Source organism: Neltuma alba, unplaced genomic scaffold (assembly GCF_004799145.2).
Source record: "Neltuma alba isolate B1F8T4 unplaced genomic scaffold, ASM479914v2 tig00012507_pilon, whole genome shotgun sequence".
Lineage (NCBI taxonomy): Eukaryota > Viridiplantae > Streptophyta > Magnoliopsida > Fabales > Fabaceae > Neltuma > Neltuma alba.
In genome coordinates, this window is record NW_021636975.1 from 41,024 (window position 1) to 67,623 (window position 26,600).

Consider the following 26,600-nt stretch of genomic DNA (forward strand, 5'->3'; position numbering starts at 1 on the left):
TTATGTCATTTATATTATTAAAGTATGTTTAATATGTAATTAATATTAATAAATTATAAATTTATGAATATCAATTTTTTTTAGAAAACTGCATGTAATTTTGAATCTAATTTTTAATATAATTAAAATATCTCTTTTTCCCGCAAAAAAGAAAGTCTTTCTGTGCATGGGCCAAGTTATATGACATTGGATCAAACCACCTCCCACATCTAAGCCTGACGGACTTCGCGTGGAATTCAATTGGTCTGGACCTATACCAAACTCAACGGTTGGTTTGATTCTCACCAAAGACCCTTTTTGGACCGAACCTAAAATCAACATTTAACATTTAGGACATGTTTGGATAACATAGAAAACCATGGTTTTGAGATCTAAACTATGGTTTGGGTCCTAGACTTGCCAAACACCCAGGACAAAACAGAAACCATGGTTTTGGATCAAAACCATGGTTTGGAGTTCAAAACCATGGTTTTAAAAGAAGTGAATCCATTCTGCTTCTGGCTCAAATGGGAGAGTATGATTGTGCCTGTAGAGTAGATCTTAATGATAATATGATTTTAACATTCCTCAATTATTTTTTTATAAACATATGTAATCATATTAATTATATTATTTTATATATTATTAATTATGTTGGTAAAAAAAATATTATTAACAATTTTATTTTTTTCAAATTAAAATATATTATAAAATCTATCTTTTATGTAATTATAATATTAACTTATGTTTTTTTTAGTAAAATTTGTACATATAAAAAATTCTTCTGATAACAACTATCCAAACACTCTCATTTATCAGAATCACTTTTTCACAAAACCTATTCTTCACAAAATCTATTTTTTCCAGAATCTATTCTCCAGAAACTATTCTCCAAACCATGGTTTGGTTTCATCCCAATGCATTAACCCACTTCTAATTTCTAACAGGAGATTAGGTTTAACAAAAGAAATTAGTCATTTTATAATATGATGAATGAAGATATAAATTCTTATTAAAAGAGGTATTCACATTTAATATCCAATAACATCTCGAATAAGTTTGTCCCTAATAAAAGGACACTTATGCGTGGTAAAAAAAATATAAACAAAACATTTCTAATTATTTTTCTTGTATTTTGGTCAATTTATAAACCCGTGACTCTGTCATAATTAGAAAAAATACGGTTCAAAACCTGTAATCTTATAATTTTAGGGAAAAATTAATTCCAATGTTATTTTCAAAATCATGTCCATAATTTGCTAACTTTGAATAGGATAAGCTGGACTGAGCAACAATAATTCAAACACTCAAGTAATACTAAATATCCACATGAATGAAGGCAAACAGGCAATGCCATTTAATTTAGTTTTAATTTTTATTATTCTATAAAATAATTGCATGAAATGCCCCAAATTCATATCAAGTCATGTCATGTGAGTTGATACAAAATTATTTTTATATATTTATCTCATATTTCGTAAATTATAATTAAAAAATTAATTATAAACTATTTTAAACAGGCTTACAGCTACTCTAACTCCCTTCCTCTGGACACCACATACATGGAATATTATTTATTGTTTTTGCACCTCTTTTCTTTTTTTTTAATGAGAATTAATTTCATAAAAACCAGGTCTTAGAATTTTTTTGAAAAATAAATTATAAATACTAATTCAAAAAATCAGTTATTAATTAATAATATTATTTATTTTTAAACTAAGATTCTTAAATTTGTAATTATTTAAACCCCTCCTTATAACTTCTTTTTTTCCAAAAAAATTTGTAATTTTAACTGTAAAGCTTTTTTTTTTTTTGGCGCTAACCGTCATTCTCCTTTTCCGCGCTCATCCTCGATCCTTTCTCAAACTGGCAACATAAAAACGAATTTGGAACCCGCCAAAGGGGAACCCAAAATATCGATGTCCCACTTCACTTGCACAGTTGCCTGGGGAATTTTATCCCGCCAAAAATTTTCCCCGCTGGCGCCTTCCTCAAAACAAATGTTCGGCGCCTCCCTCCTCAGCCAAATCCCTCTCCCTCCCTCCACTCCACAGCGATTACTTTCTAGCTTCCTTATGTTTGTGACAGAGAGATTCCATGTTTAGTTGAACACCCACTTAGGCAGTTACAGAACTTGTTATTCCGTATTTGTCGATTCCCAGTGATATTTCTCGGGCAAATTGTCAGTGTTATACGGGATTTCGCTCTTTGTTCTCTTTTACTGGTTCATAGATCGAAATCAACGCTGATCTATCCGAGGTTCTTCTGTGTTTAGCAAAAGGAAAAAAGGCATTCGGTTTTTCTGCATCACTGCCTGGTTGTTGTTTCATTATTCAAAATTTGGACGGTTTTTGCGTTCAAGTTCTGGGGATTTGTGACGCTGTTGGGGCGCCGAGCTTGATGCTGAATTGGATCGATGCTGAGTAGATTGATGCTCGGCTTTGGAGTTTTGTTGCTCACTTGTTGGACTTATGGCTATGGTGCTTCAATGAGAAATCTAGGTCTTTTGGTGTAAAGAGTTTCATAGTACATTTTGTGGTATCGGATAGTCCCAAGATGATACTTAAGCGGAATATGAAAATTGAAATTCCGAACCTGAAGCGATGCCGATTAGAGGAGCTTGATCCTGAAGACAGTATGTGTGCGGCGAATCCCAAGAAACGGAGGGCAAGTTGGTTCTTATCTCCTGGTATGCCCGCTGAGGATGAATATTTGGGCAGGGGTTCTGGATTTCTGTGCAGTAAAGAATCGCATTGCGGTGGTGACTTACGGTCGAACCCAGATTCCACGAAGTCAAATGCTAAAACAGTACTAAAACCGGGCTCAAAAGTGGTTCGGCCTCCATTATTGCGGTCGTCGCGAGGTCGCCAACAGATACTTCCGTCGAGGTTCAGGGATTCGGTTCTTGATTCTTGGAAGAATAAAAGAATCCAAGGGGAGAACACTTATTCCAGCTTTGAAGAAGATAAGTTTTTAGGGGAAGATAAGTCGAAGCTCAGTGGAATGGAATTTGCAAGACAGAGAGATAATGTTGACTCTAATCTGAAAAATTCAATTTATTATTCCCATACTGAAATGGAGAAGGAAAGAGTCTTGGGTGCCTTAGACTCGAGTGATTTCGACGCCGCGGACACGGAGCATGTGAAATCCTTTAGTACCATGAGAACAACAGTTAAAGAAAGTTCATCGTTAGTTAAATCTCAGAATTATGCGCCGGGACTTAATTCTGAATGCGTTAACCCGAAGACTAATGGGAAAGCTGAAAAGAGGGTAGACATTTACAAACTAGAGGATTTTGCTTGCGGTGACATAGTTTGGGCAAAATGCGGGAAGAGGTATCCGGCTTGGCCTGCGGTAGTGATTGATCCCATCTTGCAAGCTCCCAAATCAGTCCTCAACTGTTGTGTTCCAGGTGCAATTTGCGTGATGTTTTTTGGGTACTCAAAAAAAGGAAAGCAAAGGGTAAACTTCTCTTTACGTTTATGGCCTTAAAATTTGAGTTTTAAAATCGTCCACACTTGAAATCTAAAGTAATAATGATCGGCAGGACTATGCATGGGCGAGGCAGGGTATGGTATTCCCCTTCATGGAATTCATGGAGAGGTTTGTATCTAATCGATGATCCAATATAAGTTGACCGTGTCTTGCTAGACTATTCAACATCTACTCTACTAAACTTTATGTAAATTTAGATTTCAGAGGCAGACTCGGCTGTACAGGAGCAAACCAAGTGACTTTCGAATGGCGTTAGAGGAGGCTTTGTTGGCAGAAGATGGTATTCTGGACTCACATTTGGGAGCAGAGATTACTACTAAAAGTAACGTTGAAGCTCATCCCAGTGCAGATATTGAGGTTACGGGTCCATATCATGATCAGGAGGACTACTGCCAGGACCAGGTGAGCTTAATTTCTCTGATTGATCTTTTCTAGGTGATGGAAACATTAATATGCTGCAAAAAACATTACAGTCCTTTCAGAGAATTTATTTTTATTTGAACTTATGAATATGGGAGACGTGAGTAACCCATAGCAAATAGATCATGACCATCCATAGATGCTGGTGAAATTGAATGCTAACAGAGATAACTAGTGCCGGAATCTAAAAATAGCTATTTCTCTAATAACCCAAATGGAGAATCTCGAATACATGACACATAACAATCATAACTTACTCCTACGCAGACCCCACGTCTATTTATTAAGTGAAAATTCATAGCCAAACCCTAACTGAACTAATAGACTCCTAAACACATTATGACAAGCCTGCTATAACTGCAGTCAACTGGCACGATGTGCTTGGTAACTCCCTCACTCTGTCGCTTCTTTTCTCACTATTAGTTTTGTGCTGTTCTGAAATGCCACCTACCCACTACTTGCCCCTGCTCTAGGGTCTAGGCCTTTTATTTCTCCTACTATAGGTAAATGGAGCTGTCCATGCAGAACTCTGTCATGGGCTTTGTGTTTTCATTTTGTTAGCTTATATGTTTCTTTATCCTACAGTTCTAGTCCAAAAGGCAGACTTGAATAATAGCTGACACTAGCAGTGTAGAAATGTGTGCCTTAGAGTCTGGTTGTTTGTAGGTTCTTATCCAGTGAAAAAATTGTGCAGGATGCAAGACTTTGTGCTGGCTGTGGTTTGATGTTACCGTGCAAAACCATGAAGAAGATTAAGGATTCTAGCGCTCAACTCTATTGTAGACATTGCTTGAAGGTTCTGCACAATGGCCATTTATTTGTTGTCTAGATTAATCTGGGAGAATTGCTATCTGCAAACGCTTGTATGAGAAATATCTGATTAAGAAGTATTTACCAAGTGGTCAATGTGTTAATTGCTCTGTTTAATGTTTCCAAAATGGAAATTCTAAGTCAGAGTTTTTTGTATTGTGTTTTTTCTTAATTAATTGTCAGACGAATATAATTTTTAAATAGTTTGGTCCTTTTTTTACAGTTGCAAAAGTCCAAACAATATTGTGGCATTTGCAAAAAGATTTGGCACCATTCAGATGGTGGGAATTGGGTAAGCTTGTGTGCTTATTTGATTTCTTATTCATTTTTTTTTTAATTTCAATGAAACAATCAAAATTTTAAATATTGTGTGGCCTAACTCTGGGAAATAGGTATGTTGTGATGGTTGCAATGTTTGGGTGCATGCAGAATGTGATAATATCTCCGGGAAGCTTTTAAAGGTATAATGGTTAACATAGCTTTACATATATCTCTTCTGTCATATTTGATTTCCCCGGTTTGCAAAGCAGTGGAAGATCATGGACTGGTTTATGGTTGCAGGATCTGGAACTTGTGGATTACTATTGCCCAGATTGTAAAACAAAAGTCAACTGTAAATCAGAAGAATCACGTCCATCCAATTCAAAAATCAAGTATGCAGTAATTATCTCTTGATTTGTTTAGGCTTGTTCAACATTTTGATCTTATCTTAGCACTGAGGATGGCAGTCTTTTAATCTCGTGACATTTTCTTGGGACAGTTCAATTAAAAAAAACGAGGAACATATGATACCTGAGGAGGTAACGGTGGTGTGCAATGGCATGGAAGGAACTTACATTTCAAGTCTTCATTTGTAAGCCTTTACTCTCTATTGTATTATTGAGCTTAATCAGCTCAAAATCTTTTGGACTGCAATCTTTAGAGGAAATAAAATTTATTATAATCTCTCTGTTGTCTTTCATACATCTAACGTGTTCTCTGTTCCTTTTCTTTTTCATGAATTGCCTCAGGGTCTTTCATTTAATTTTATTATGATTTTATAATGAAATAGTATATTAGATGTTATTTAATGTCTTATTGAAAAAAGAAACTACCTTTGTCTAGATATGTGTAGCAATATGACTGGGTTCTATATTTTTTTTATTATACAATTTTTATTCTGAGCACCAATGGAAGACCTTAAGGTAATTATAAATTATCTCCTTCCAGAAGAATTTCAATAAACTGTTTTCCCCCTTTTCTTGCAGAGTTATGTGCAAGTGTGGTTCTTGTGTGCCAAGGAAGCAGACACTAAGTGAATGGGAGCGGCATACAGGTTGCAAAGCCAAAAAATGGAAATTCAGCGTGAAAGTAAAAAGCACAATGCTACCCCTAGAAAAATGGGTTTGTATCAGTTTTGCAATATGAGGGAAATGGCAATTTTTCTGCTGGCATGTGTGGTGGTCTGTGTGTGCGTGTGTTAGCAGTCATGGGATTAGCGACGATAATTATCACTTTAATTTGTATAATAATGCCTTCGCTACTTTTATTTCCAATCACTTCCATAGAGTATGAAAAGGATGCTCATATTTAATTATTTAGATCTTGCCTTTCCTGTTTTTGTTATTGTTGTGTGCTTCTTTCTCATTTCTGAATTATCGTTAATGCTTCAGATTACTGAGAACAATTCTCAAGCTGGAGTTTCCCTACAGTTGGATCAGCAGCAGGTACTTGCCTTTTTGCAAGGTAAATGTGCATTCCATCTAAACTTCCACGCAATGAAGTCTCCTTATCTTTGAGGTGAACAACAGCGCATGACAAACAAAGCCACGTACTTTCTCTTGAATATATCTTTAAGATGGAAACTAATTTTTTATATCATTTTCTTGTCACAGAGAAGTATGAGCCAGTTTATGCAAAATGGACTACAGAAAGGTGTGCCATTTGCAGATGGGTTGAGGACTGGGATGACAACAAGATTATTATATGTAACAGGTGTTACTATTTTTGTTGTTGAATTTGGTCTCACATTTGGATACGTTAAAAGTTTGCTTTCACCTTAAAGGGCTTCGCAGGGAGCAACGTTGATCCCCATTTGGGCACTTGTTCATTATGCAGATGCCAAATTGCAGTCCACCAAGAATGCTATGGGGTGAAGAACGTTAAAGATTTTACTTCTTGGGTCTGTAGAGTATGTGAAACTCCTGACGTTGAGAGAGAGTGTTGCCTCTGTCCAGTGAAAGGCATGTTATCTAAATCATGAATGATCTGACTCGCTTTTATTGTTTCCCCTACGCAATATATTGAGTTCTTTTTGAAAGATGAGTGGTGAATCTAGCATTCGAATTCTCCACTGAGAAAGGGGCTTCTTTTTTTTAATTTTCTTTTCGGTATATGAAGTACTGACATTCTTCATAACATTAAAAAGCTTGCTTGATTTTGGTGGATTTTCAAACTCTTGTCACCGGACCATTCCTTGCATTCAACCTCTTTGTTGGTTTTCAAGTTTTTTAGTAGAATCTGTTTATAAATTTCATTCAAATGCGGTCATGATTACCTATAATTCTGTATGTTGTGCACTAACTGCTTGCGTCTTTTTTCCCCTCTTGTCATGTTTATGCCGTTACCAGTTTTTGTCACCCAGTGGCGATTTGCTTTTAATATGGAAAATTTCTTTGTAGGTGGTGCTCTAAAGCCGACTGATGTTGACATGCTGTGGGTTCATGTGACGTGCGCTTGGTTCCGGCCTGAAATTATTTTCCAAAATCACGAGATGATGGAACCTGCTATTGGAATCCTTAAAATTCCTCCATATGCGTTTTCAAAGGTACATTTTGCGGAAAGTTGTCTTGACATTGTGATACGTTCACCTTTGCTGACCATACCTATAAAAGGAAATCTAGGAGAATGCTTGATAAGGGAAACACACCTTTTGCTGGTTCAGCTAGTTGACTTGGTATTCCTACCATTTTGGAGTAAGGGACGGCATCCTAGGTGGCTGTAGGGTGCTGTTTAGCTGTTACCTTTTACTTTAGGGTTATTTTGGGGACTGTGTAGCATATTTTGTATTAGAGACGTTGGAGGTGCATGGGGGGAAGATATGGATTATTTTTGAGTGCTGTGAAGTGAGGAGGGGACTGGCCTCTCGAAAGCCAGGAGGGAACCATGAGTGTATATTCCTATTTTGCTGCTTTATTGCTTCTCTTATCATAACAGGGGAGCTTATTTTCGAATATTAATCGCAGTCCAGGAGCTTTTATCAGTTTATTTTATCTCAGTACGTATCACATTGACTTATTAATTGGTTTGAGTTACAATATTTTCTCTAGCAACAACCCTAGAAGTAAATCATGTAGTCTTCCCTCTTTGATGCACAGTTAGAAAAAATTCATGTTTCTTGTGGGGAATCTTAGTCTTGCCATATTTAGATGCTCTTTGTTTATATTGACTGCAGGTTTGCGTTATTTGTAAACAAAGCCACGGATCGTGCTTAAGTTGTTGCAAATGTGCTACTTATTTTCATGTGATGTGTGCATCAAAAGCTGGATATAGCATGGAAGTAAGCTTGATAAATTTTTTTAATTTATTATTGTTGTTGTTGGTACTATTATTATGTAAACAGGTCACTCATCATATACACCTTCCCTTTCCTTTCTGAGGGAAGAGGCATCATATATGTTGCCTTCCTAACCAAGTAGTTTTATGAGAATATTTAACCAAATTAGGATTACTCGAGCCTGTGAAACATGTTAAATATATGTTTGAACTTACAGTTGCATTCCACGGAGAAGAATGGGAGTCAGAAAACAACAAAGCTAATATATTGTGCAGTTCATAGGTTTGACTTTTGAGCTCCAGTCACCTGATTGTATTTGATGATAGTTTCTGCTTGTTTTAAAATCAATGTAATCTTATATCTCAATTTCATCGCAGGGCCCCAAAACCAGATTCAGTACTGGTTGTGCACACACCCCTAGGGGTTTTTTCTCCCGGAACTGAACTTCAAAATCGTAAGGGATGCTTCAGGGGATCGAGGCTAGTCTCAACAAAGGACGTAGAACTTTCTGAAGAGTCCTCAAACTCTGAGATTAACAAGTTTGAGCCATCCTCTGCTGCCAGATGTCGTGTTTACAGAAGGCCTCTTAAGAAGGTCGAGTTACTTCTGTTTTTTATTGCACATGAAATGAATGCTATTGTTTCATTTTTATTAAATTTTATTTCACAACTGGTCTTACTTAATACGTTTTTAATGTTTCCAATTTGCCAGAAAGTTGATATGCCAGTAATTCACTTACTGGGTGGACCAAGACATCATTCTTTAAGTGCAATAACTCAATTGAACAGTTATAAGGTGATCTTCGTGTCTCACGGTACTTTGACACTTTTTGAAATAGCTAATCTAGTTTTATTGATTCGTGGTTGTACTGTATGAATAATAAACCTCCTTTCCTTGTTTTATGATAGGATGTTGAGCATTCTGAAGTATTTATTTCACTCAAGGAGCGCCTTTGTCATTTGCAGGTAAAATATACTAAATTTTATCATTTAATCTATGGTTTTAAGTCCTTTCTCATTATCATTTTCTTATTTTACTTTGATGCTTTGGGTTACAGAAAACTGTAAAGCATCAAGTTTGCTTTGGAAAATCTGGTATACATGGATGGGGCCTCTTTGCTCATCGAGATATAGAAGAAGGAGAGATGGTTAGTTACTATGCTAAGAGTGTCACCAAATATGTAAGATTGTTACATGCTTGGAGATTCTGTTGAGGATATTGTGTTTATGTTAGTTATGTCTGTCTGCAGGTTGCTGAATATTGTGGCGAACAGGTAAGACGGAGCATTGCTGATTTAAGGGAAGCTAAGTACCGGTCAGAAGGCAAAGACTGTTACGTAAGCCCCTTGGCTTTTGATACTCTGTTCTGTACTGCCACGTTGCATCTTTACCCCATCATCCAGTGAAATGTATTTTAAACTCGATATAGTTCCATTTGTGATCTTTTGTCGGTTTATGCAGCTGTTCAAGATCAGCGAGGAAGTGGTAATTGATGCAACAGACAAGGGCAACATAACACGCTTAATAAACCATTCTGTAAGTTGTTACTGAGTCTCCTAATCTGAATCTAGTTCGCGTTAGACTGCTAACTGAATCCGATCTAGTTTTTGCAAAATCTGCTTGGTTTCCTTGTAATCTAGTTCCCCCACTTACCCCGTGATGTCACAAGAATGGAAAATTAAGTAAAAAAGGATACTAATGTTTACTCTGGCTTGCTTCAGTGCATGCCGAACTGCTATGCGAGGATTATAAGTTTGGATGATGAGGAGAGCCGAATTGTACTTATCGCCAAGACCAATATATGTGCTGGTGAAGAACTAACGTACGGTTTGTTCTGTTGTATATCTGCTATTGATAATTCTATAGACCGCTCCACTTTATATAAGGTTGAACCTTTTCCCCCATTAAATGCATCTTGACGCTCATTCCAATATTTTTATAAGTTGCGACTCCCAATTCACTTCTTCAGGCAAAAAAAACAAAAAAAAAAAAAAAAAAAAACAAAAGACTCATTCACTTCATGTTAAAATGGTTCAATCTTCAGATGTAGAGGAAGTAGTTTTAATGTGACGAATCTACATGGAGAGGCGGATTTCTTGTTTGCACATGAGAATTTTGATTTGACTTTATTAGGATTAACTCTTTTCATGTCAATGTTGCAACAGGTATGACTACTTGTTCGATCCGGATGAGCTTGATGAACTAAAAGTTCCCTGTCATTGCAATGCCCCAAATTGTAGGAAATTTATGAATTAGGGTTCCAATTTTTTCCCCCCCATTATGAGAGGTGCACATTGCAATTTGCATCTGCCCAACGATAAACATCTTCCCGATTTTTTAAATAATTTTATTTTTTTTGGCGTACAATTTTTAAAATTCTAATTTGTATACAAGTTCAATGTAATTTGTATATTATACGATTATAAATTATAATAAGAAAGCTCCCACCAAGAGCTGGTGGGTTTTGTTGCCAACCTCATCATTCCAGTCTCGGCGGTTGCGTTGGAAATTCCTATGCAATATATCATGTCAAGTTATAATTATAATATAGGGAAAATGACAAAAAAAAGAGGCTGAAATAAAAAATTGCAGATAAAATTTCATGACAATATTAGTATATGTTTTGATAATAATTTTTGTAAATCAGTCTTTATATACAATTTTTTTATTTCATGGTCTTTTTTTATTATTTTCTTTATAATATATGATTTTTATAATTCTTTGTAATTTTACTATTTATGCATTTATGCAGATTTTTTTTAATTATATATTTTAGCCAATTTTTAAAAATTTAGTTTGTTCATTGCGTCAGTTGTATTTCTCTTTTCCTGATTGTTTTACCTTTCATTTGAATTTTCCCATCTCTATATTATATTTTGAATTTGAACAAATTGGGTTTATGGAAACGCATACTACATAAAAGAATTACCTTGCGGCAGGTTACTTTGTATCAAATTAATATTCGATATTGGATCTTTATACTAACATTGTTTATTTTTAAATAAAACTCAAATAAGAAATCTATTTTGTAGATCACAAGTATTGAGTTGTACTATCTACAAAATTCATAATTCACAATTTTTTAAAATATATGGGCCAAATTTAAGGAGGTATTTATAATACAATTTTATTGCATTGTGATTTTCAGGTAATAAAACTTCTGCTTTATCATATTCTTCCTAATTTTTCCAGTCACTAATTAAAAAAAAAAAGGACTTTTTCGCTCGTTATTTATTTATTGTTTTTTCGGTTACCCGGGACCAGTTATTTTATTTGAATCAGAGCTTTTGGCGCGCCTATATAACGACCCTCACAGAACACCTCGCGTTTCAGACTCGCTACCGAATTGGTTCATCCTTTCTCTGCTTTAGCTTCCGAGTTCAGACGGAGTCGTGGAAGAATCCGATCTCAAACATCTCAGGCATGGGAAAGCGCCTTCAAAATGGTGCTGCTTCTGACGGAAATAGATCAGAAAAGCGCATGCGACGGAGCAACTCCATTTGTTCTTGCAACTCTCCTCGTCCTCCCTTTCTCTCTCCACATTCCAATTTCAACTGGTATTCTTTCTTTCCCTTCCTCTCTAACTATAGACAAAATTGATTTAGCTTTCACGAATTACAGTGTTCTGCTTTGCTTTGAACTTCAATGTGATCGTAAGCTTGTTTGTGTTTCTCTGTAACGGATCGAAGTTCGAGTTCAATCTGATTCTCTGCTTCGAAATGAAGTTTAGCTCTATTGCTTATAAATTTTGAATTAAGATTCATGGTTCCGTTGTTTCATTAATTAATGCATGGAAGCGGTGCTTCGTGTGTGACTCTAGCTGATTAGAAAAACATAGCTAAGTGGAAAGACTTCTGTGTTTGAATCTTGCGTTATAGATGTCCTTATTGAATTTCAAAATGCAAATGAATATAGCATCACAAATTTTCAGCTGATCCATGAACTTCAATTCAAATAGCCACAGTTGCTAAGTTCAGAGTCGATCTTATCCTGAAAACATATTCACATCGATCTGCAGAGCAAGCTGAATTACTATGAGGGTAGCTTTTTGACAGCAAGTAAATAAGAAGCTGCATCAGGAGCTAATACATGCTTTGTTTTCTAAGTTAATTTTATTCTGAACGGTAGGATTGATCGCGGAACTTATTGAAAACTCTGCGCGCGCGTGTCCGTGAAACTCTGCGAGCTGTTTCTGTCCGACCTATTATTTGAACTTTTGAACAGCAATATAGCTCTACTCAGTTTAAGTATCTTTCGTAATCAGCAAACTCTGTTTGATTGCCAGCGAAATTGAAAAGCGATGCTCTCTACCATTGATTTACCGAATTTGGCTTGAAAATGCAAATGATGCATTGATGCTCATGAGGCATTTATAACAACATCTGTTTCTCCCTACATATCCATCTTTGAATATATGAATACGCGTTGTATTTTAGTCTGATTACAAATTATTTCTCAATGTTGAATGAGAAGGTACGAAGAGGACATATGGTCAGAGATTGCGAAGTTTCTGGACGGGAAATCTCTGGTGATGCTGGCAGCCACAAACCGATGGTTCCGCCGAGTTATTATGGACGACACTATATGGAAGTTTGTGAGCCTGCGTGATCTTCAGGTCCCGCCTCCTCCTTCACGTGTGGCGTACAGGTGGAACAAACTGTACACTTCAGCATTTGGTAAGGCTCGATGATCCTTTTATATTTTTTTCCACGTGAATGAAGATTGGCAAAGCATGCAACGCACTGCCACGTCCAGTTAATTACAATTGTATAATGAATTTGCAGATGGGAGCCACTCGTTTATGTTTCGCCAGCAGGAGAAACATATAGGTGAGTTGAAGACTAGAAATTTACCTTCGTTAAAAAAAAAAAAAACGCCAGCTACTAACCTTATTCCTTGTGAATGCTTATCCTTTAACCAAACAGTTCTAGCACTAAAAGCCATAATTTGGTTTTCTTCGCTGAACTTTGCACTTCATTTGATTATTTAGCAATTCTCTTGAAGCATTATGCACTAAAATTTATCTAAGCGCTGATTCGTTCTTGTTTCCGCAATGTTGGAATTAAACCACGCCAATAATATCTTACTGCATAGGCAACTTCGCGTAGCATTTGAGCACGTCATTAATGTACAATTGTACATTGGTTTTTCATATGTAACATCAGATTGGATGCGTATTGGTGCCTTTTCCCTCGACTCTTCATTGGCCCTCCTAGCTGAGAGACTAACTTTTCCGAGGAAGATCAGAAAGGAAGAAACGATGGAAAATATGTTGCAGTCTCACGGCTGTTGCATGTTAGACAATGTTAAAAGTGGGATCTGGATTGCCGGTAATTCCCAAATTAACTCTACCTTGGGTTTGTCTTTTTAAAAAGGAATTAAGTCACTGTCTATTTGTTGATATGGTTAATTTTTCAGACCTGCAGCTTGTACGATGTCCAGTTTGTGATCTCAACACATGCGATGGTAAGTTGAATTACTTTTAGACTTCGTTCTTTTCAAGATATCGTAATTAATAAGAATTTAACTTCTACGATTTGATTAAGGGACAAAAGAATTGTACCATTATAATGTGTCTGCTTATTAACGGCCGCGTGTAAAAGAGAATGGCGAACAATGAGTTATTTCATATAGGAATTTCCCAATACTGTGAGGTAAGATGCCAAAATTAACTGGCTTCATTTGACAATTTCCTATTTAATGCAGGAACAATGCAGACTTTAGATGCAAGGCATATAGAACTTTTCCTCTGTGAAGGCTACCAAAATGGGAGCTGGGAATACAAGCTCATAGGATCACATGATATCAAAAAGCGAGCAGACGGAGCGGCTGGGGCCATTTTTGATTTCACACACCTGAAGGATTCTTCAACTTCTGGTAGATCCTGATACTTTAATTCATTTATTGTTTCGGTGAAAGCCCCCATACTTTAGGATAAGCTCCCTGGTGAATACTAGTGTGTAGTGAATTTACTTTCCGTTCTTATGAATGGTTGTTCTTTATGAATAGATGTGATCCCATTCCATTAATCCGAAACTTTAATTCTGTATCTTAAATAAAGTGGTTACCCATTGATCCACTAAACAATTGTAATAAGAAAACTATTTCCACGAAAAATAGCTCAAGTGGCTTCAGCCTTACAGGTGATTGGTATTTCTGCAATTTGCTCCATGATCTAGTACTTTTGGATTGGCATTAAGGCATAAATACAATCTGTTCTAATTTCCTTATTATATGGTAGCGGTATTTGATTACCCGTCATGGATTGGTAGACATAATGATTGGCAACCGAAGGCCAGGATTGCTCCTCATGCGGTTGCTGTTAACACGAATTTACAAGATAATGAAGGTAAGAATATTTCTATTTTTCGGTTATGTTTCAACCCCGGCAATGAATCCCAACAAACTTCAGAATCTCATTCTTCTTATCCAGAATTCCGCAGGCCATAGTGGTTATTGTAGGATCTACTGCCTTCCTTGCCTACACATCTCTATATGATAGTCTTAAAAATTCTATTCCAGTAGAGTTGCTTCTCCCGCATACTTTTGTTTATCTTGTTTCATAATTTTGTTCTGGTGCAATCAGGTCTTCACGTGAAATACCATACTATGAAGGCAGGGAGTGACGGAGAAGTGGTTGCCATTAGAATCTCTCAGCAACTCCTTTGATTCATTTCTGTCGTGTCTCGAAGGGATGCCTATATCCCATTTTTATACAGCACAACACGCTTTCACACCATTGAAAAAGCATTGTAATCCATTTCTTTAAGTTCCAATTATATAGCTTTAGGCAGAAAATTAGGGGATCGGGATAGACACATTTCTCAAAGTGAAAAGTTACCAATTGGCAACGATTACATGCATAGCATTCTTTTGTATGCTAGTATAAAAATGTACCTGAAGATCATGAGTACTATTGTCTAATCTGTTCAAGTTTGGATGAATCGCTGTCTGCTAAAGCTAAACTAAGAAAACTTTTTAGTACCATTTTATTTCCCAAGCAATTGCCCGACATGGCAAAATAAGAATTCTTAGTTTCGTATAATGTGCAATTTTTTGAGAAATTCAATTTATTGGGCTACCATATTGAAAAAAATTCTGTCACCAAGTAAGGTAGGTGGACATTGATGTGCTATTAACTATAACCCATTAACATACTGGAGAAAATAGCCTCTTATATTTTATTCACAAACCCCTCTGTATCTGAATCACTTGAAGCACTCCGGTATTTTAGCCACAAATCTATGGTTAATATATTTATATAAATCTTTTTGAAAGAAAATTATTGTATCATTTCATAAAAGTTCAATGCATTATTTATTCATTTTTTTTCCTGTCATACCCTTTTCATAAATGTAACATTTACTGGTATATCTGTTCTTTATTTATTATGAATTATAAAACATTAAGGACAAATTTAAAAACATAAAAGAAATTCTGCTATCTTAATCATATTTCTTAATCTCTGTATAAAAATTTAGAAAATTTTATATTTAAGGATAATATGTATCTCCATTCGAATTTAACTGGAATGAGCATGAAGTGAGTGATCCCAATAATCTTGATACACCCACATAATCTTTGAATTTTTCACTTACCAGTCCTATAATCTGTCTTTAATTTGGGATTTGAATGATTGAATTTACTTGTAGCTAACAACAATTATCAAATTATCAAATTTAATATAAAAATGATTGAGGATTGTGAAAAGGAGTAAACTAAGTATATAGTCTTAAAACTTATATTTGATGATACGACTAGTAATTTCTATTGGCATTGAAACACATATACAATTTCTATAATGCGTATTTTGAAAAATTCATATATTTCGCTATATAAGATGTTTTACGTATTTTTAAGAGCGTATAATATCTTTTGCTTGAAAAAAAGAGCAATTAATATTTTGTTGTCTATAAAAATATATTAAAATTATTTCCTTCCTTTTAAGGCAACATTGGAAAGAAAAGTAAAATCTTAACTAACGTAACCGTTTATCTAGATGTGTGTTTATACTACTTCCAGTTTCAATTATAAGACCCCGTTTGCTACAAATGAGGTCTTATATTAGGATTGAAAGTAGTACTCCTCTAGTTCTTAATATAGGACCTACTTGCTCAATTGATTTTGATTTTGATTTTAAATATAAGACCTATTTATTATATTTATCAATTTTTTTTTAAATTATCCCTATAGATACTCTCTCAATCATAATCAAATAAAAAAAAAGAGAGGATATTAAGGAAGATATTATAGTGTTTTAGGAAAAATACATCATATTTTTTATAATTAACTAACTTATCTAATTTCTTTAATCTAAGGTCTTATATTAAAAACCAGAGGAGTAGTATATTTATTTTGAATTTTAATATGATAGTACTCCTCGGGCCCTAAATATAAGAATTTTATATACACTAGTATAAGGCTTATATTTAAGATCGGAGGAGTATATTTTAGGAAAAAGGTAATTAAGTAATTTACATTGATTGTTAAGGACTTTGGTATTCTATTGAAATTTTGATTTTTTTTTTGGGTATTAAATTAAACTTAAACCATTGCATTGGCACTGGGGTCTTATTTTCACCAAAACATTAGTTAGGCTCTGGTTTCGTTATTTTTTCCGCCGAAAATCTCGTGAGATTCCGTTTTTCTGTCAGCTGGGAGGCTGGGACAACACTTTGGTGAACTGCGTTAGTTGGTTAACTCCATGAAGCAAAGGCCATAGGCTCATCTCTCTGCGTAGAGATCATAGTCAAGGCGAAGGAGGTAATGGCCGATAAAAGTCGGACCTTTCCGGCGGATCCGAACCTCCCGCGGTGGCTTTGTCAGAACTGCCGCAACTCCCTCTGCATCGTCGGCGTCGATTCTTATGCTGAGAAGTTCTTCAACGACCCCTCTCGCTCTGGTCAGCTAGGGTTTTCTTTTTTTGCAATCGTATTTGATATGGTTTAATTTGAATCGCTTGTTTTGTGTTTCCATACTTCTTATTATGTTTTCATTTCACTGGGGACGTTGCTGTTACATTCGAGTGGATCTCTGAATTTTCTTATTTATGCCCTTTGATGGGACCAGACTGTATTCAGGATATGATTTTTGCTTAAGGATATATCTCGTGACCAGGTTTGAGTTATGCCTTTGCGGAGTACTGGTTTATGACAAGGGAGAATTTCTGTCCAAAATTTGCAATGCTTGCCAGAATTGAGTCAGTTTAGTGAATTTGTTGCACTGTTTTACTTATCTTGAAAATTGTTCCCGGAGAGGGCAGTACGTGTGGTTCGCTTTTCTGCTCTGTTATAATGTGTGTCGATTAATTTAAAGAGATTTGGGGGGTGTTTGGTAATTTGTTGTGATTTATTATAATGAAGAGATGATGCGCATGCAGGAATGCAAGGATCTTCCATTGATGGAGCTAACAGTGTGCTAAGTACTACTAGAATGGACAATTCTTATGTTGTCTTGCCAAAGCAACGACCTCAGGCTCAAGGAAATTCTCCATCTTGCAGTGCAACTGTTAAGCCAGATACAGGCCAACATGGAAAGGCAATGGAAGAGTCATTTGTGGTTGTGCACAAGTCCGAATCCGCTTCTGATGTGAGTGGAACCCATGCATCTCCTGGGGCTGATCCAAATGGTCCATTGCCACCTCACAGCTCTGGTTTTAGTTCCACTATTACTGTGATGAAACGTGCTTTTGAGATCGCCACAACACAGACACAGGTTTACATAAATGGAATCTCTAATTTGTTTCTATACCCAGATGACTTGCTCGCAGCTGGCTCATTATTCATGTGAATCTCTATGCTTTCAGGTTGAACAACCTTTATGCCTTGAGTGCATGTGGGTATTATTAGATAAGCTGAATAAGGATGTTGAAGATGTAAACAGGGATATTGAAGCATATGAAGCCTGTCTTAAACGCTTGGAAGGGGAGGATGGAGATGTGCTTAGTGAAGCTGATTTTCTGAAGGAGAAATTAAAGGTGCATACTTGTTTACTATATCCATTATATTGAGAATCCTCAAACCACAACTTTTCATGGCTATTGTTTAGATCTATAGCCAGTATCAAAGGCGGGATGGAATAGCATATGGAGTTGCATGCCATATTGATTTACTGTGAAATTTATGACGTGAATGGTTGCTTGGCATAGGTTTGATATGGGAATCTATTTTTTTTCCTAGAAAAGATAATTTAATGAATAGAAGAAAATAAAAGAAAATTGAGGACAAGCAGTCCTCTCAAAACAAATAAAATAAAAATCACAGATAACAACGAGATATCCGTAGGGATACCTCCTAGAAAATTTAACTGCTGAAATTTAGAGAGGCCAAGAGAGTGATTCTGTCTTGAATTAGATGTGATGGAAGAAACCTGCCAGTTAAATACTAATGCATTGCTTTCTAACCAAAGACATCACAGCCACCAAGATTGCACACTGCCAAAGAACTTTATACTCCTTTTTCTAGCCAGTGCCAGCGAACTGAGTGGCTAAGAAAGCTTCCAGATTAGCTGGACACCTATTGCTTCTCAAAGATATTGGACAACCTACTTCAAATCTACCATGCCATGTCATAATGCAAAACAGATTATTGTTTCAGAACCACAAAAACACAGATCACAAACATTAGGAGAAATAGTCGTATTGGGCCTTCAAGTATGAAGCAAATGATTTGCGTTAATCTTTTACGAATATGAACCTTAAGATGTTTAACAACACATTCTATCTCGATGGACCTGAGCGTTTCATTAGCCATGATTGAAATTGGATCCACTATATTCATGCATTCATATATTCAAAAAGAGAGTAACACTGGAAAATGTGACTGATTTTTGGGCCCTAATGTCATCTATACTTTCTTAATCTCTTTTATGTCTGTCTCTATATGAATGCACCATATCCATTCACTTTGGGGTCATTTCCAAGATCAATCCTGTCCAATATGGTGCAACGTGTATAACTTCTCTCATTTCTTTTTTCTCTATCTTCCATTGGGGTAATACATGCTTACCAGAAACTAAAAGAGTGGTGACGTTGTTTTTTATTATTTGCAATGTATATATGGCTTTTTTGTTGTTATAATGTGTTTTGTCCTGCAAGTTAATCTGTCACTAAATGGGTAGTGGATGTGGGATTTTATCTGAAGTGTCATTATCTTAGATTTTACAGTTTTGATTAATATGATGTTATTGAGATTGTCATTAAAATTTCTAATAAAGCCTAATGATTGATTTGATTCATGAGTTCTATTAAAGATTGAGGAAGAAGAGAAAAGGCTTGAAGCAGCAAATGAAGAAACAGAAAGACAAAACGCTGAAGTAAATGCTGAACTCAAGGAGCTAGAGTTAAAATCAAGCCGCTTCAAAGAATTGGAGGAGCGGTATATTTACTGTCTTCACCTTTTGTATATGACTTTTATCAACCAACTTTGTCATGTCCGAAAGTGTTCAGATTTTCTTTATCATTATTGTTCTATGGATATAGATGTTTGTATAATTTGTTTCTTCCTAGTGTTTGTGGACCCTTAATGTCATTACTTATTTCATGTCTTTTAATCTGTAACAGGTATTGGCATGAATTCAATAATTTTCAATTTCAATTAATTTCTCATCAGGTTTGTGGCTGTTTATTGTTTTCTTTTGGATTGGTATCTCTATCAGCATACTCTTCTTGGGAAAATTTATTCTCAGAGTTTTCTTGGTTTGTGCTAGCTATGATACTCTTAAATTGGTCTAGGTGGTTTCTGAAGGATCGTTGGTTCGATTGACACTGCATAGGCAATTTCATTGTTTTGGCGTTGTCAACCAGTGATTATACTGCCACTGCCATTTTTGACAGTAAAATATGCTGTTATTGATGGAGTGAAGGAAATAAAACTGATATTATATTACTGTCATTCAAGAATTATGCTTGATATTATGTGAATGGAACATTTTTTTTTAAACTAATTTTGAGAAAGTTGTGAGAAATCCCCCCCTCCAACTCCAATTAAAATACTTTGATTTAACAGGAGGAGAGAGATGCAATTTTGGCCAGGATTGAAGTTTCACAAGCACATTTAGAATTGTTGAAACGAACTAATGTGCTAAATGATGCCTTCCCAATTTCACATGATGGAGAGTTCGGAACAATCAACAATTTCCGACTTGGAAGACTCCCTAAAGTTCCTGTAAGATGTTTAGCATGTTCTTTTCTTCCACATTATCTTGGACTTAATACTTATCACTGGGTTTCGTGCAAGGCAACTTGGAGCATTTTGAATAATTGGTGAATTAACATGGGGTATAGACAAATTTGTTTATAATGTTATTGGTATGATGAGTTCATCAATGTTTTGTTCTTTGATCTGCGTCAATTTTCTAGTCCAAATACCCAGAACATACAGCTGAGACTGAGAATTTTAGTGTGATGAGCGTGTTGTATCTGGTTGTTTTGTTTACTAACAGATTAAGCCTTACTGATAATTTCTTATGTTAGAGTTACTAGGAAGCATAGTTTTGGTGTCTTCTTAAATCTGTATGCATTCTAACTAAGATGACACACAAGCCATTTCTTAGTATACTTCTGGAAGGCAATCTATGGATAATTTGCTGCCAAAGATGTCAAACTTGAATAATAATTTAAGATGATTTAATTGTTTGTGTATACTGGAAATTGAAGCTTATTATTGCATCTGATATCAAGCAAATTCTTTATTTAGCAAAGAAAACGTTCTTCAGGGAAAAATTGAGCTTCTATGACTCAATTGTTTAGAAAGTGATTTTTGTCTAAGACCTCTATGACATAGCACGGATGACTAATGTAAGGTATGACAATATGATTATTTAGATTCTATGGTGTGTAAGGTTGAGTCTTGCTGTACATATACATAAAATTATGAAACGTTGTAGTTGCATGTGGCATTTGCTCATATGATTATCGGAATAGGGCGTAATAATGCACTTTTCTTCTTGGGCATTTTCTTGGCTTGTTTCTGTTCTTCACTTATATAAAGTCCCCTTTTTTTTTTTTTTTTTTTTCCTTTCGTTATGATATTCTCTGTTTTCCATAACGTACAGGTTGAATGGGATGAGATAAATGCTGCTTGGGGCCAAGCTTGCCTTCTCCTTCATACAATGTGCCAGTATTTCCGGCCAAAGTTTCAGTATCTTTTTTGATTAAGACAATAGGATCATTTTGCTTACTGCTATTTTATTTTGGTTAAACTTTTTCCACGTCTTCATATGAGAGCCATTCATAACTCCAGAATACAGTTCCCATACTTCATTCTTGTCGATCAAGCCAAAGTTTGCTATTGCTATGCACTCTCATTTAGACGTACTAGTACGTCATCCTATTTTGCTTTTGTATGTGTCTAGTTCAACATCCGTGTCTTCTAGAATCCACTGAGATATTTTTCGTTGGTGAAAGAGAATCTGATTGCCGAACCTATTTACTTTACAAGGAGGAACTGTGTCATACTTCTTGGTCTTCTTAGAATTGTTGTCTTATTCTGTAAACAGTAGTACAGGTACTGTTGTTGAATTGAAGTCGCATAGCAAACTGGATCATTCGAGCTCCTACTTGCTATTGTGCAATTAGCTTCTATTTTCATATTATTGTCGCTCTGCATTCTTCATCTGATTTATTGCAAATGACTTGTGACGTATCCTTAATTATTCAATCCTCAGATCTAAAGTAAAAATAATTCCTATGGGTAGCTACCCTCGCATCATGGACAGCAACAATAGCACTTTTGAGTTGTGAGTATGCTTTATACTTCTATTATTGTTTGTTTTTTATTGATACATTGTTAAGACCTCTGTTGGTATCTGTTACATCAATGTGAAAGGCTATGAACAAAATTTACAGACAAAAGCCTATCAGCGGTGTAATTTGATGAAACTTCTGCCTTCGGTTTGTTCCCACACTTGTCCACGGGATCATTATTAATGGATGTCGGGATTTTTCAGGTTTGGTCCGGTCAACTTGTTTTGGAGCACCCGCTATGACAAAGCAATGACTTTGTTTTTGGTATGCCTCAAGGAATTTGCAGAATTTGCCAATTCTAAGGATCAGGAGAATAACATTCCACCTGAGAAGTGTTTCAAATTGCCTTATAAGTAAGTTCTACATATGTGGCAATGGATTTTATAATGTGTCTTGGGATATTAAAGTTACAAATAAATAGAAAGATATCATGCATCTTGATTTTAACAGCCAAACCTGTGTTAACACAATTTAGTCCCCACCCCCAAAATAAATAAATCCTTTCCACATCCACTGTTCTTAAGTTCAATACTTTTTCGTGGAGTGCCAAAATCAGTGAAACAATACTGCAGAAAAGCAGGCTCGATGAATAAAGTAGGCAATCTTGGAGGAAGTTAGAACGGATTTCAAAATAGGAGATAATGAGAAGATTTAGACTACGGGATGACAGATTCATAGGTTGTTTTTGTGTTGCTTTCCTTAGTTTTTGGTCTTTCTTAAAATAGAGTTCTTTCCCCTATTATTTGTTCATATATTTAATTATATTTATTGGATAAATGTATAATATGGTTATCATACTGTGGGATTTTGATCAAAGAATGGGTGCTTACTTTCTAATTTTAGTGGAAGAGAATGAAGGAAAGATGGGGAGTGGGGATCTGTTATGATAATTATGCATTTTTTAATGTGTACAACCTTAAAATACTTTGCTTTGATTATAACATATACATTGGCAATTGATGGAACAAACAAGAAACCTTACTTCCTCACGAAACAACAAACTCTTTTTTTCCTTCCCATTACACACAGTGAAACCCCCGGGGGGGCCCAACTTAAAAAAAAAAGAAAAGACATGGGTGTCACCTGGCATACTTTGTATATGTACTTCTGTCACATATAATGGCGAATTGCTAATTGGCAACTCTGAGCCTGACGGTTTAAATACATTTTGGTCCCTTCTGCTGTGTGTGTTGATGAAGTCGATGAAATAATAGACTGTTTTAGTTTTACTTTGTGCTTATCTTAGAGGAAGTGCTCAAAGTCCAAGAATGGCTGAGGAGCTTGAGAAAATATCTAAATAGTCATATTTTGATTCACTAAAGTGCATCAAAAGTTCTTGTGGTTTATATTTGAGCCTGCAAGAAATCAATTGATCGGTACTGGAGTGCCTGCCCCTCTTGCAAAACATGCTTTATAGTTTTAAAATCCGTTTACTTTTCATGGATATAACTGGAATGTGATTTGTAAACCAAATCAGAACATGAAGGGGTGTGTATAAATGTGGTTTATTTGTATACCTTTTTTTTTTCCCCCCAACAGAACTTGTGTACAATCTGTAACCACTTTCCCCTTTTTTCCTTCTCATTTGTTTTGGTTTTTAGAATGACAAATACCATGGGCTGTTGATTTTGTGGGATTGATATTGACAAATTCGGTAACTACCATTTTACCAAAAACAGCTTCAATTGGCAGGAGTCTCAAACTCTCTCTCCCTTCCCTCCTTTTTTCCCCCCCTTATTTTCTTTTACCTTTTTCAACTTTTTATGGATTGCATTGAAACGTAATTAATCAAAAGTGGTTGCTGCATGTGTTGTAGCTTATACACAACCGAGAACCATCATTAGTTATTTTGGGTTAGAATGACAAATGCCCTGGGCTTGTGATTTGTAGGATTGAAAATGACAAGGTGGAAAACTACTCCATCACTCAGAGCTTCAATAAACAAGAAAGTTGGACTAAAGCTCTCAAGTACACTCTCTGCAATTTGAAATGGGCACTCTATTGGTTCGTTGGAAATACGAATTTCCAGCCTCTTTCTGCCACAGTGCCTTCCCGTGCTGAAGTTCCGGCCGTAGGGTCTTTGTACATGAAGCGAGGTAATGAACCGAGGTCCGAATCTCGGAAGTAAATACATGGTAGGATTTTGGCAAAACATAAATCTGTACAGATCAATACGTAGTATTTGCCATGTCTTTGAACATATACCGTTTCAGTTTCCAAACGGAAAGCAGATTTTTCTTTTCTTTTCTTTACTTTTTCTTTTGTTTTTTTTGGGGTTCTATAGGTAAATCTTCTCTAGCTTCCCCACCTTGTCAGCTCTAGTCATATGCTTCTATTTTCTCAGTGCTTCTGCCTAGCTGGCCGTATGGCAGGAGCGAGGGTTGCTGAATGTTTAGATGTTTACTCTGTCTGTAGTTGTTTAATAGAATTAAATTATGCATGAATAATTTCTGCCACCGCTTTACCACACTAACTCGTCAGAGAACCTCATCATCATGTGGTGATTTTGTAGAACCTATAAGGAACCTAGGAATGGCACCATACGACCCAAATACAAAAGATTTGCAAGTAAATCATGACATGGGCATGTGGAAGGTGAATTTCATCAGATATACATGTCCAATGTGAGTGCATGCGTTCTTGAATTTGGTCCTTTTTTTTGTCCCTTAGCATAATCTATACGTAATCTTTTCCCGGGAAAAAAAAAAAGGGATTCACTTTAATATGGCACCTCTCAATTCGCTCTTTTATTTCTGTATGAGGTGTTGAGAAAAAACGGAATATCCTTATCGTTATATGGTTTTGTGTAGGTTGATGGTGGGTTTCGCATCCTGCCACAATCTAAGTCTAACGTTGATCGTAGTGTGCTCCAATAAGTAATTCCTCGTGTTCGTAATTTTTTCCCAAAAAAAAAAAAAATCTTTTTGCTCATTTTTCCATGGCCTAACAATTCATGTTTTCTTTCTCCCTTATGAGTCATAACCCTGTCGCATTTGATCAACTCTGGCTACCGGTCAATCTTGCTTTCTGAATTACACTTACCAAAGCATACAATTTTGGATGAGTATCATTTTCTTCCGAAAACAGTTATCTGAATTTTAAATGTTGTGTTCTTTTCACCATGAATTTTAAATGTTGTGTTCTTTTCACCATAGAAGTTATATATAGCGGACAATTCGGAATTATTATTTTAAAAGATAAAATGAAGATAAAGATGAGTAAAAAATCTGTTTTTATTTTAACTAAACAAGTCAATTTTAGTAATATAAAAGAAGTATTACAGTCACTGGAAGTTAAAAAATAAAAAGGAAAAACAAAAAATCGATGATAAACTTAACGAACACTATCCAAACAAGGCCTTGTATAAGAAGATAAAAAGATGGTAACATGAGGCAACCTTGAGGTGCGAGGGCACATCCTCTTTGGCAAGAAAATATTTTTGTTTACGAAGGGAGCTTAATAATAATAATAATAATAATAATAATAATAATGATAATAATAATAATAATAATGCTGTGAGGAAAAAAAAAATTAATCCGCACGTCATATCTCTCTAGCTTTACGTCATTTTTAATCAGCTCCCTCCAGCAATTATATTGCAGGAACATCATCAGAAAACTGAGTTCCGCGGAAGCAAGTCACTGAACTTTTCACACAAAACACCAAAACAAATACACCGTCACTCCGAAATGAGGCCGATGCAATTCCTCAATTTGAGTTCCCAGGCTCACCAATTCCCTCTCCCTCTCCCTCCCTCCCTCTCTCTCTCTCTCTCTCTCTATATATATATATATATATATGTTGTTTCCACAATGCATAAAATCATCAAGCGACGAACTAATTCACTCAAACAGACGTAGTGGTTTCTTCAACTTTGAACGAAAATGGCCGGAGCTTCTTCCACTTTCCAAGTGATGGCAGCCATTATGGTGGCCATTGTCGTGGTGATTTCAAGCTCCGAAGCTCAGGATCATGTGTCGCCGAAGGCGGCAGTTCCATGCAAGCGGCTTACTCTGGCGATTACTCCTTGCCGTCGATACTTAATGGGATCGGAAGCAAAGCCTTCAAGACTTTGCTGCCACGGCGTGAAGAACATTAACGAGGAATTACAGAGCAAAGAAGACCGGATCGATGCATGCAAATGCATGAAACAAGCACTGTCCCTAGTGGGCACATATGATCCTAATCGCATTCCTATGATTCCTAAACACTGTGGCTACTCTTTCGCCCTTCCTGCCATTCGTAAGAACACTGATTGCTCCAGGTATGCCTCTCTCTCTTAGCTTTCTCTCACTATATTTCTTGGATTTCATCATGTTTACTTTACGTAGCAACTTGGAAGATAATAACTTTTCTTTTGCTTATGCAGGGCTGTGGAGGGTGGATTTTAAAAAAAAATTGTATAAATAATTACTCTAAATAAAATAAATGCTCCATGTAACTTGCCTGGTCAACGGAACCTGTGTTGCCAGGTGCTTAACTATCCCCTGAAAGACTTATTATTATGAAATTTTCTATACGTATCAGTATCAGTGTTTTGTTTTGAGATTACTATCATCTGGTATCAACTACTAATTTATAACTTAAATAATTTAATTTAATCAGTGACATATCCTTA

At 35.8% G+C, this 26,600-nt stretch overlaps 3 protein-coding genes and 1 pseudogene across 3 annotated transcripts; all 4 read left to right on the forward strand.

The window, feature by feature from the left end:
- The first annotated feature begins 2,553 nt into the window (after positions 1 to 2,553).
- Positions 2,554 to 10,590, forward strand: LOC114727733 (histone-lysine N-methyltransferase ATX3-like; annotated as a pseudogene).
- Positions 10,591 to 11,661: 1,071 nt separating this feature from the next.
- LOC114727734 (probable F-box protein At3g61730) lies at positions 11,662 to 14,907 on the forward strand. Its single transcript, XM_028914449.1, has 8 exons — positions 11,662 to 11,795; positions 12,712 to 12,914; positions 13,023 to 13,067; positions 13,404 to 13,568; positions 13,657 to 13,704; positions 13,945 to 14,115; positions 14,480 to 14,587; positions 14,825 to 14,907. Exons 1-8 carry the CDS (start codon positions 11,662 to 11,664, stop codon positions 14,905 to 14,907), a joined length of 957 nt encoding a protein of 318 aa, XP_028770282.1.
- Positions 14,908 to 16,864: 1,957 nt separating this feature from the next.
- On the forward strand, positions 16,865 to 24,438 carry LOC114727741 (beclin-1-like protein). Its single transcript, XM_028914456.1, has 10 exons — positions 16,865 to 17,140; positions 17,618 to 17,952; positions 18,044 to 18,214; positions 19,489 to 19,613; positions 19,799 to 19,847; positions 20,244 to 20,402; positions 21,292 to 21,377; positions 21,904 to 21,975; positions 22,186 to 22,335; positions 23,873 to 24,438. The coding sequence occupies exons 1-10, from the start codon at positions 17,005 to 17,007 to the stop codon at positions 24,108 to 24,110; spliced, it is 1,521 nt and encodes a 506-aa protein (XP_028770289.1). The 5' UTR covers positions 16,865 to 17,004; the 3' UTR covers positions 24,111 to 24,438.
- A 1,428-nt stretch (positions 24,439 to 25,866) lies between these two features.
- LOC114727735 (non-specific lipid-transfer protein 3-like) lies at positions 25,867 to 26,373 on the forward strand. Its single transcript, XM_028914450.1, has 2 exons — positions 25,867 to 26,246; positions 26,352 to 26,373. Exons 1-2 carry the CDS (start codon positions 25,867 to 25,869, stop codon positions 26,371 to 26,373), a joined length of 402 nt encoding a protein of 133 aa, XP_028770283.1.
- Positions 26,374 to 26,600: the final 227 nt, after the last annotated feature.

Coding starts and splice junctions, on each gene's coding strand:
- LOC114727734 (XM_028914449.1), top strand. CDS start 11,662: ATGGGAAAGCGCCTTCAAAATGGTGCTGCTTCTGACGGAAATAGATCA. Junction 11,796..12,711: donor CCACATTCCAATTTCAACTG/GTATTCTTTCTT, acceptor TTGAATGAGAAG/GTACGAAGAGGACATATGGT. Junction 14,588..14,824: donor GAATTTACAAGATAATGAAG/GTAAGAATATTT, acceptor TGGTGCAATCAG/GTCTTCACGTGAAATACCAT.
- LOC114727741 (XM_028914456.1), top strand. CDS start 17,005: ATGGCCGATAAAAGTCGGACCTTTCCGGCGGATCCGAACCTCCCGCGG. Junction 17,141..17,617: donor CAACGACCCCTCTCGCTCTG/GTCAGCTAGGGT, acceptor ATGCGCATGCAG/GAATGCAAGGATCTTCCATT. Junction 21,976..22,185: donor AACAATAGCACTTTTGAGTT/GTGAGTATGCTT, acceptor GGGATTTTTCAG/GTTTGGTCCGGTCAACTTGT.
- LOC114727735 (XM_028914450.1), top strand. CDS start 25,867: ATGGCCGGAGCTTCTTCCACTTTCCAAGTGATGGCAGCCATTATGGTG. Junction 26,247..26,351: donor AAGAACACTGATTGCTCCAG/GTATGCCTCTCT, acceptor TTGCTTATGCAG/GGCTGTGGAGGGTGGATTTT.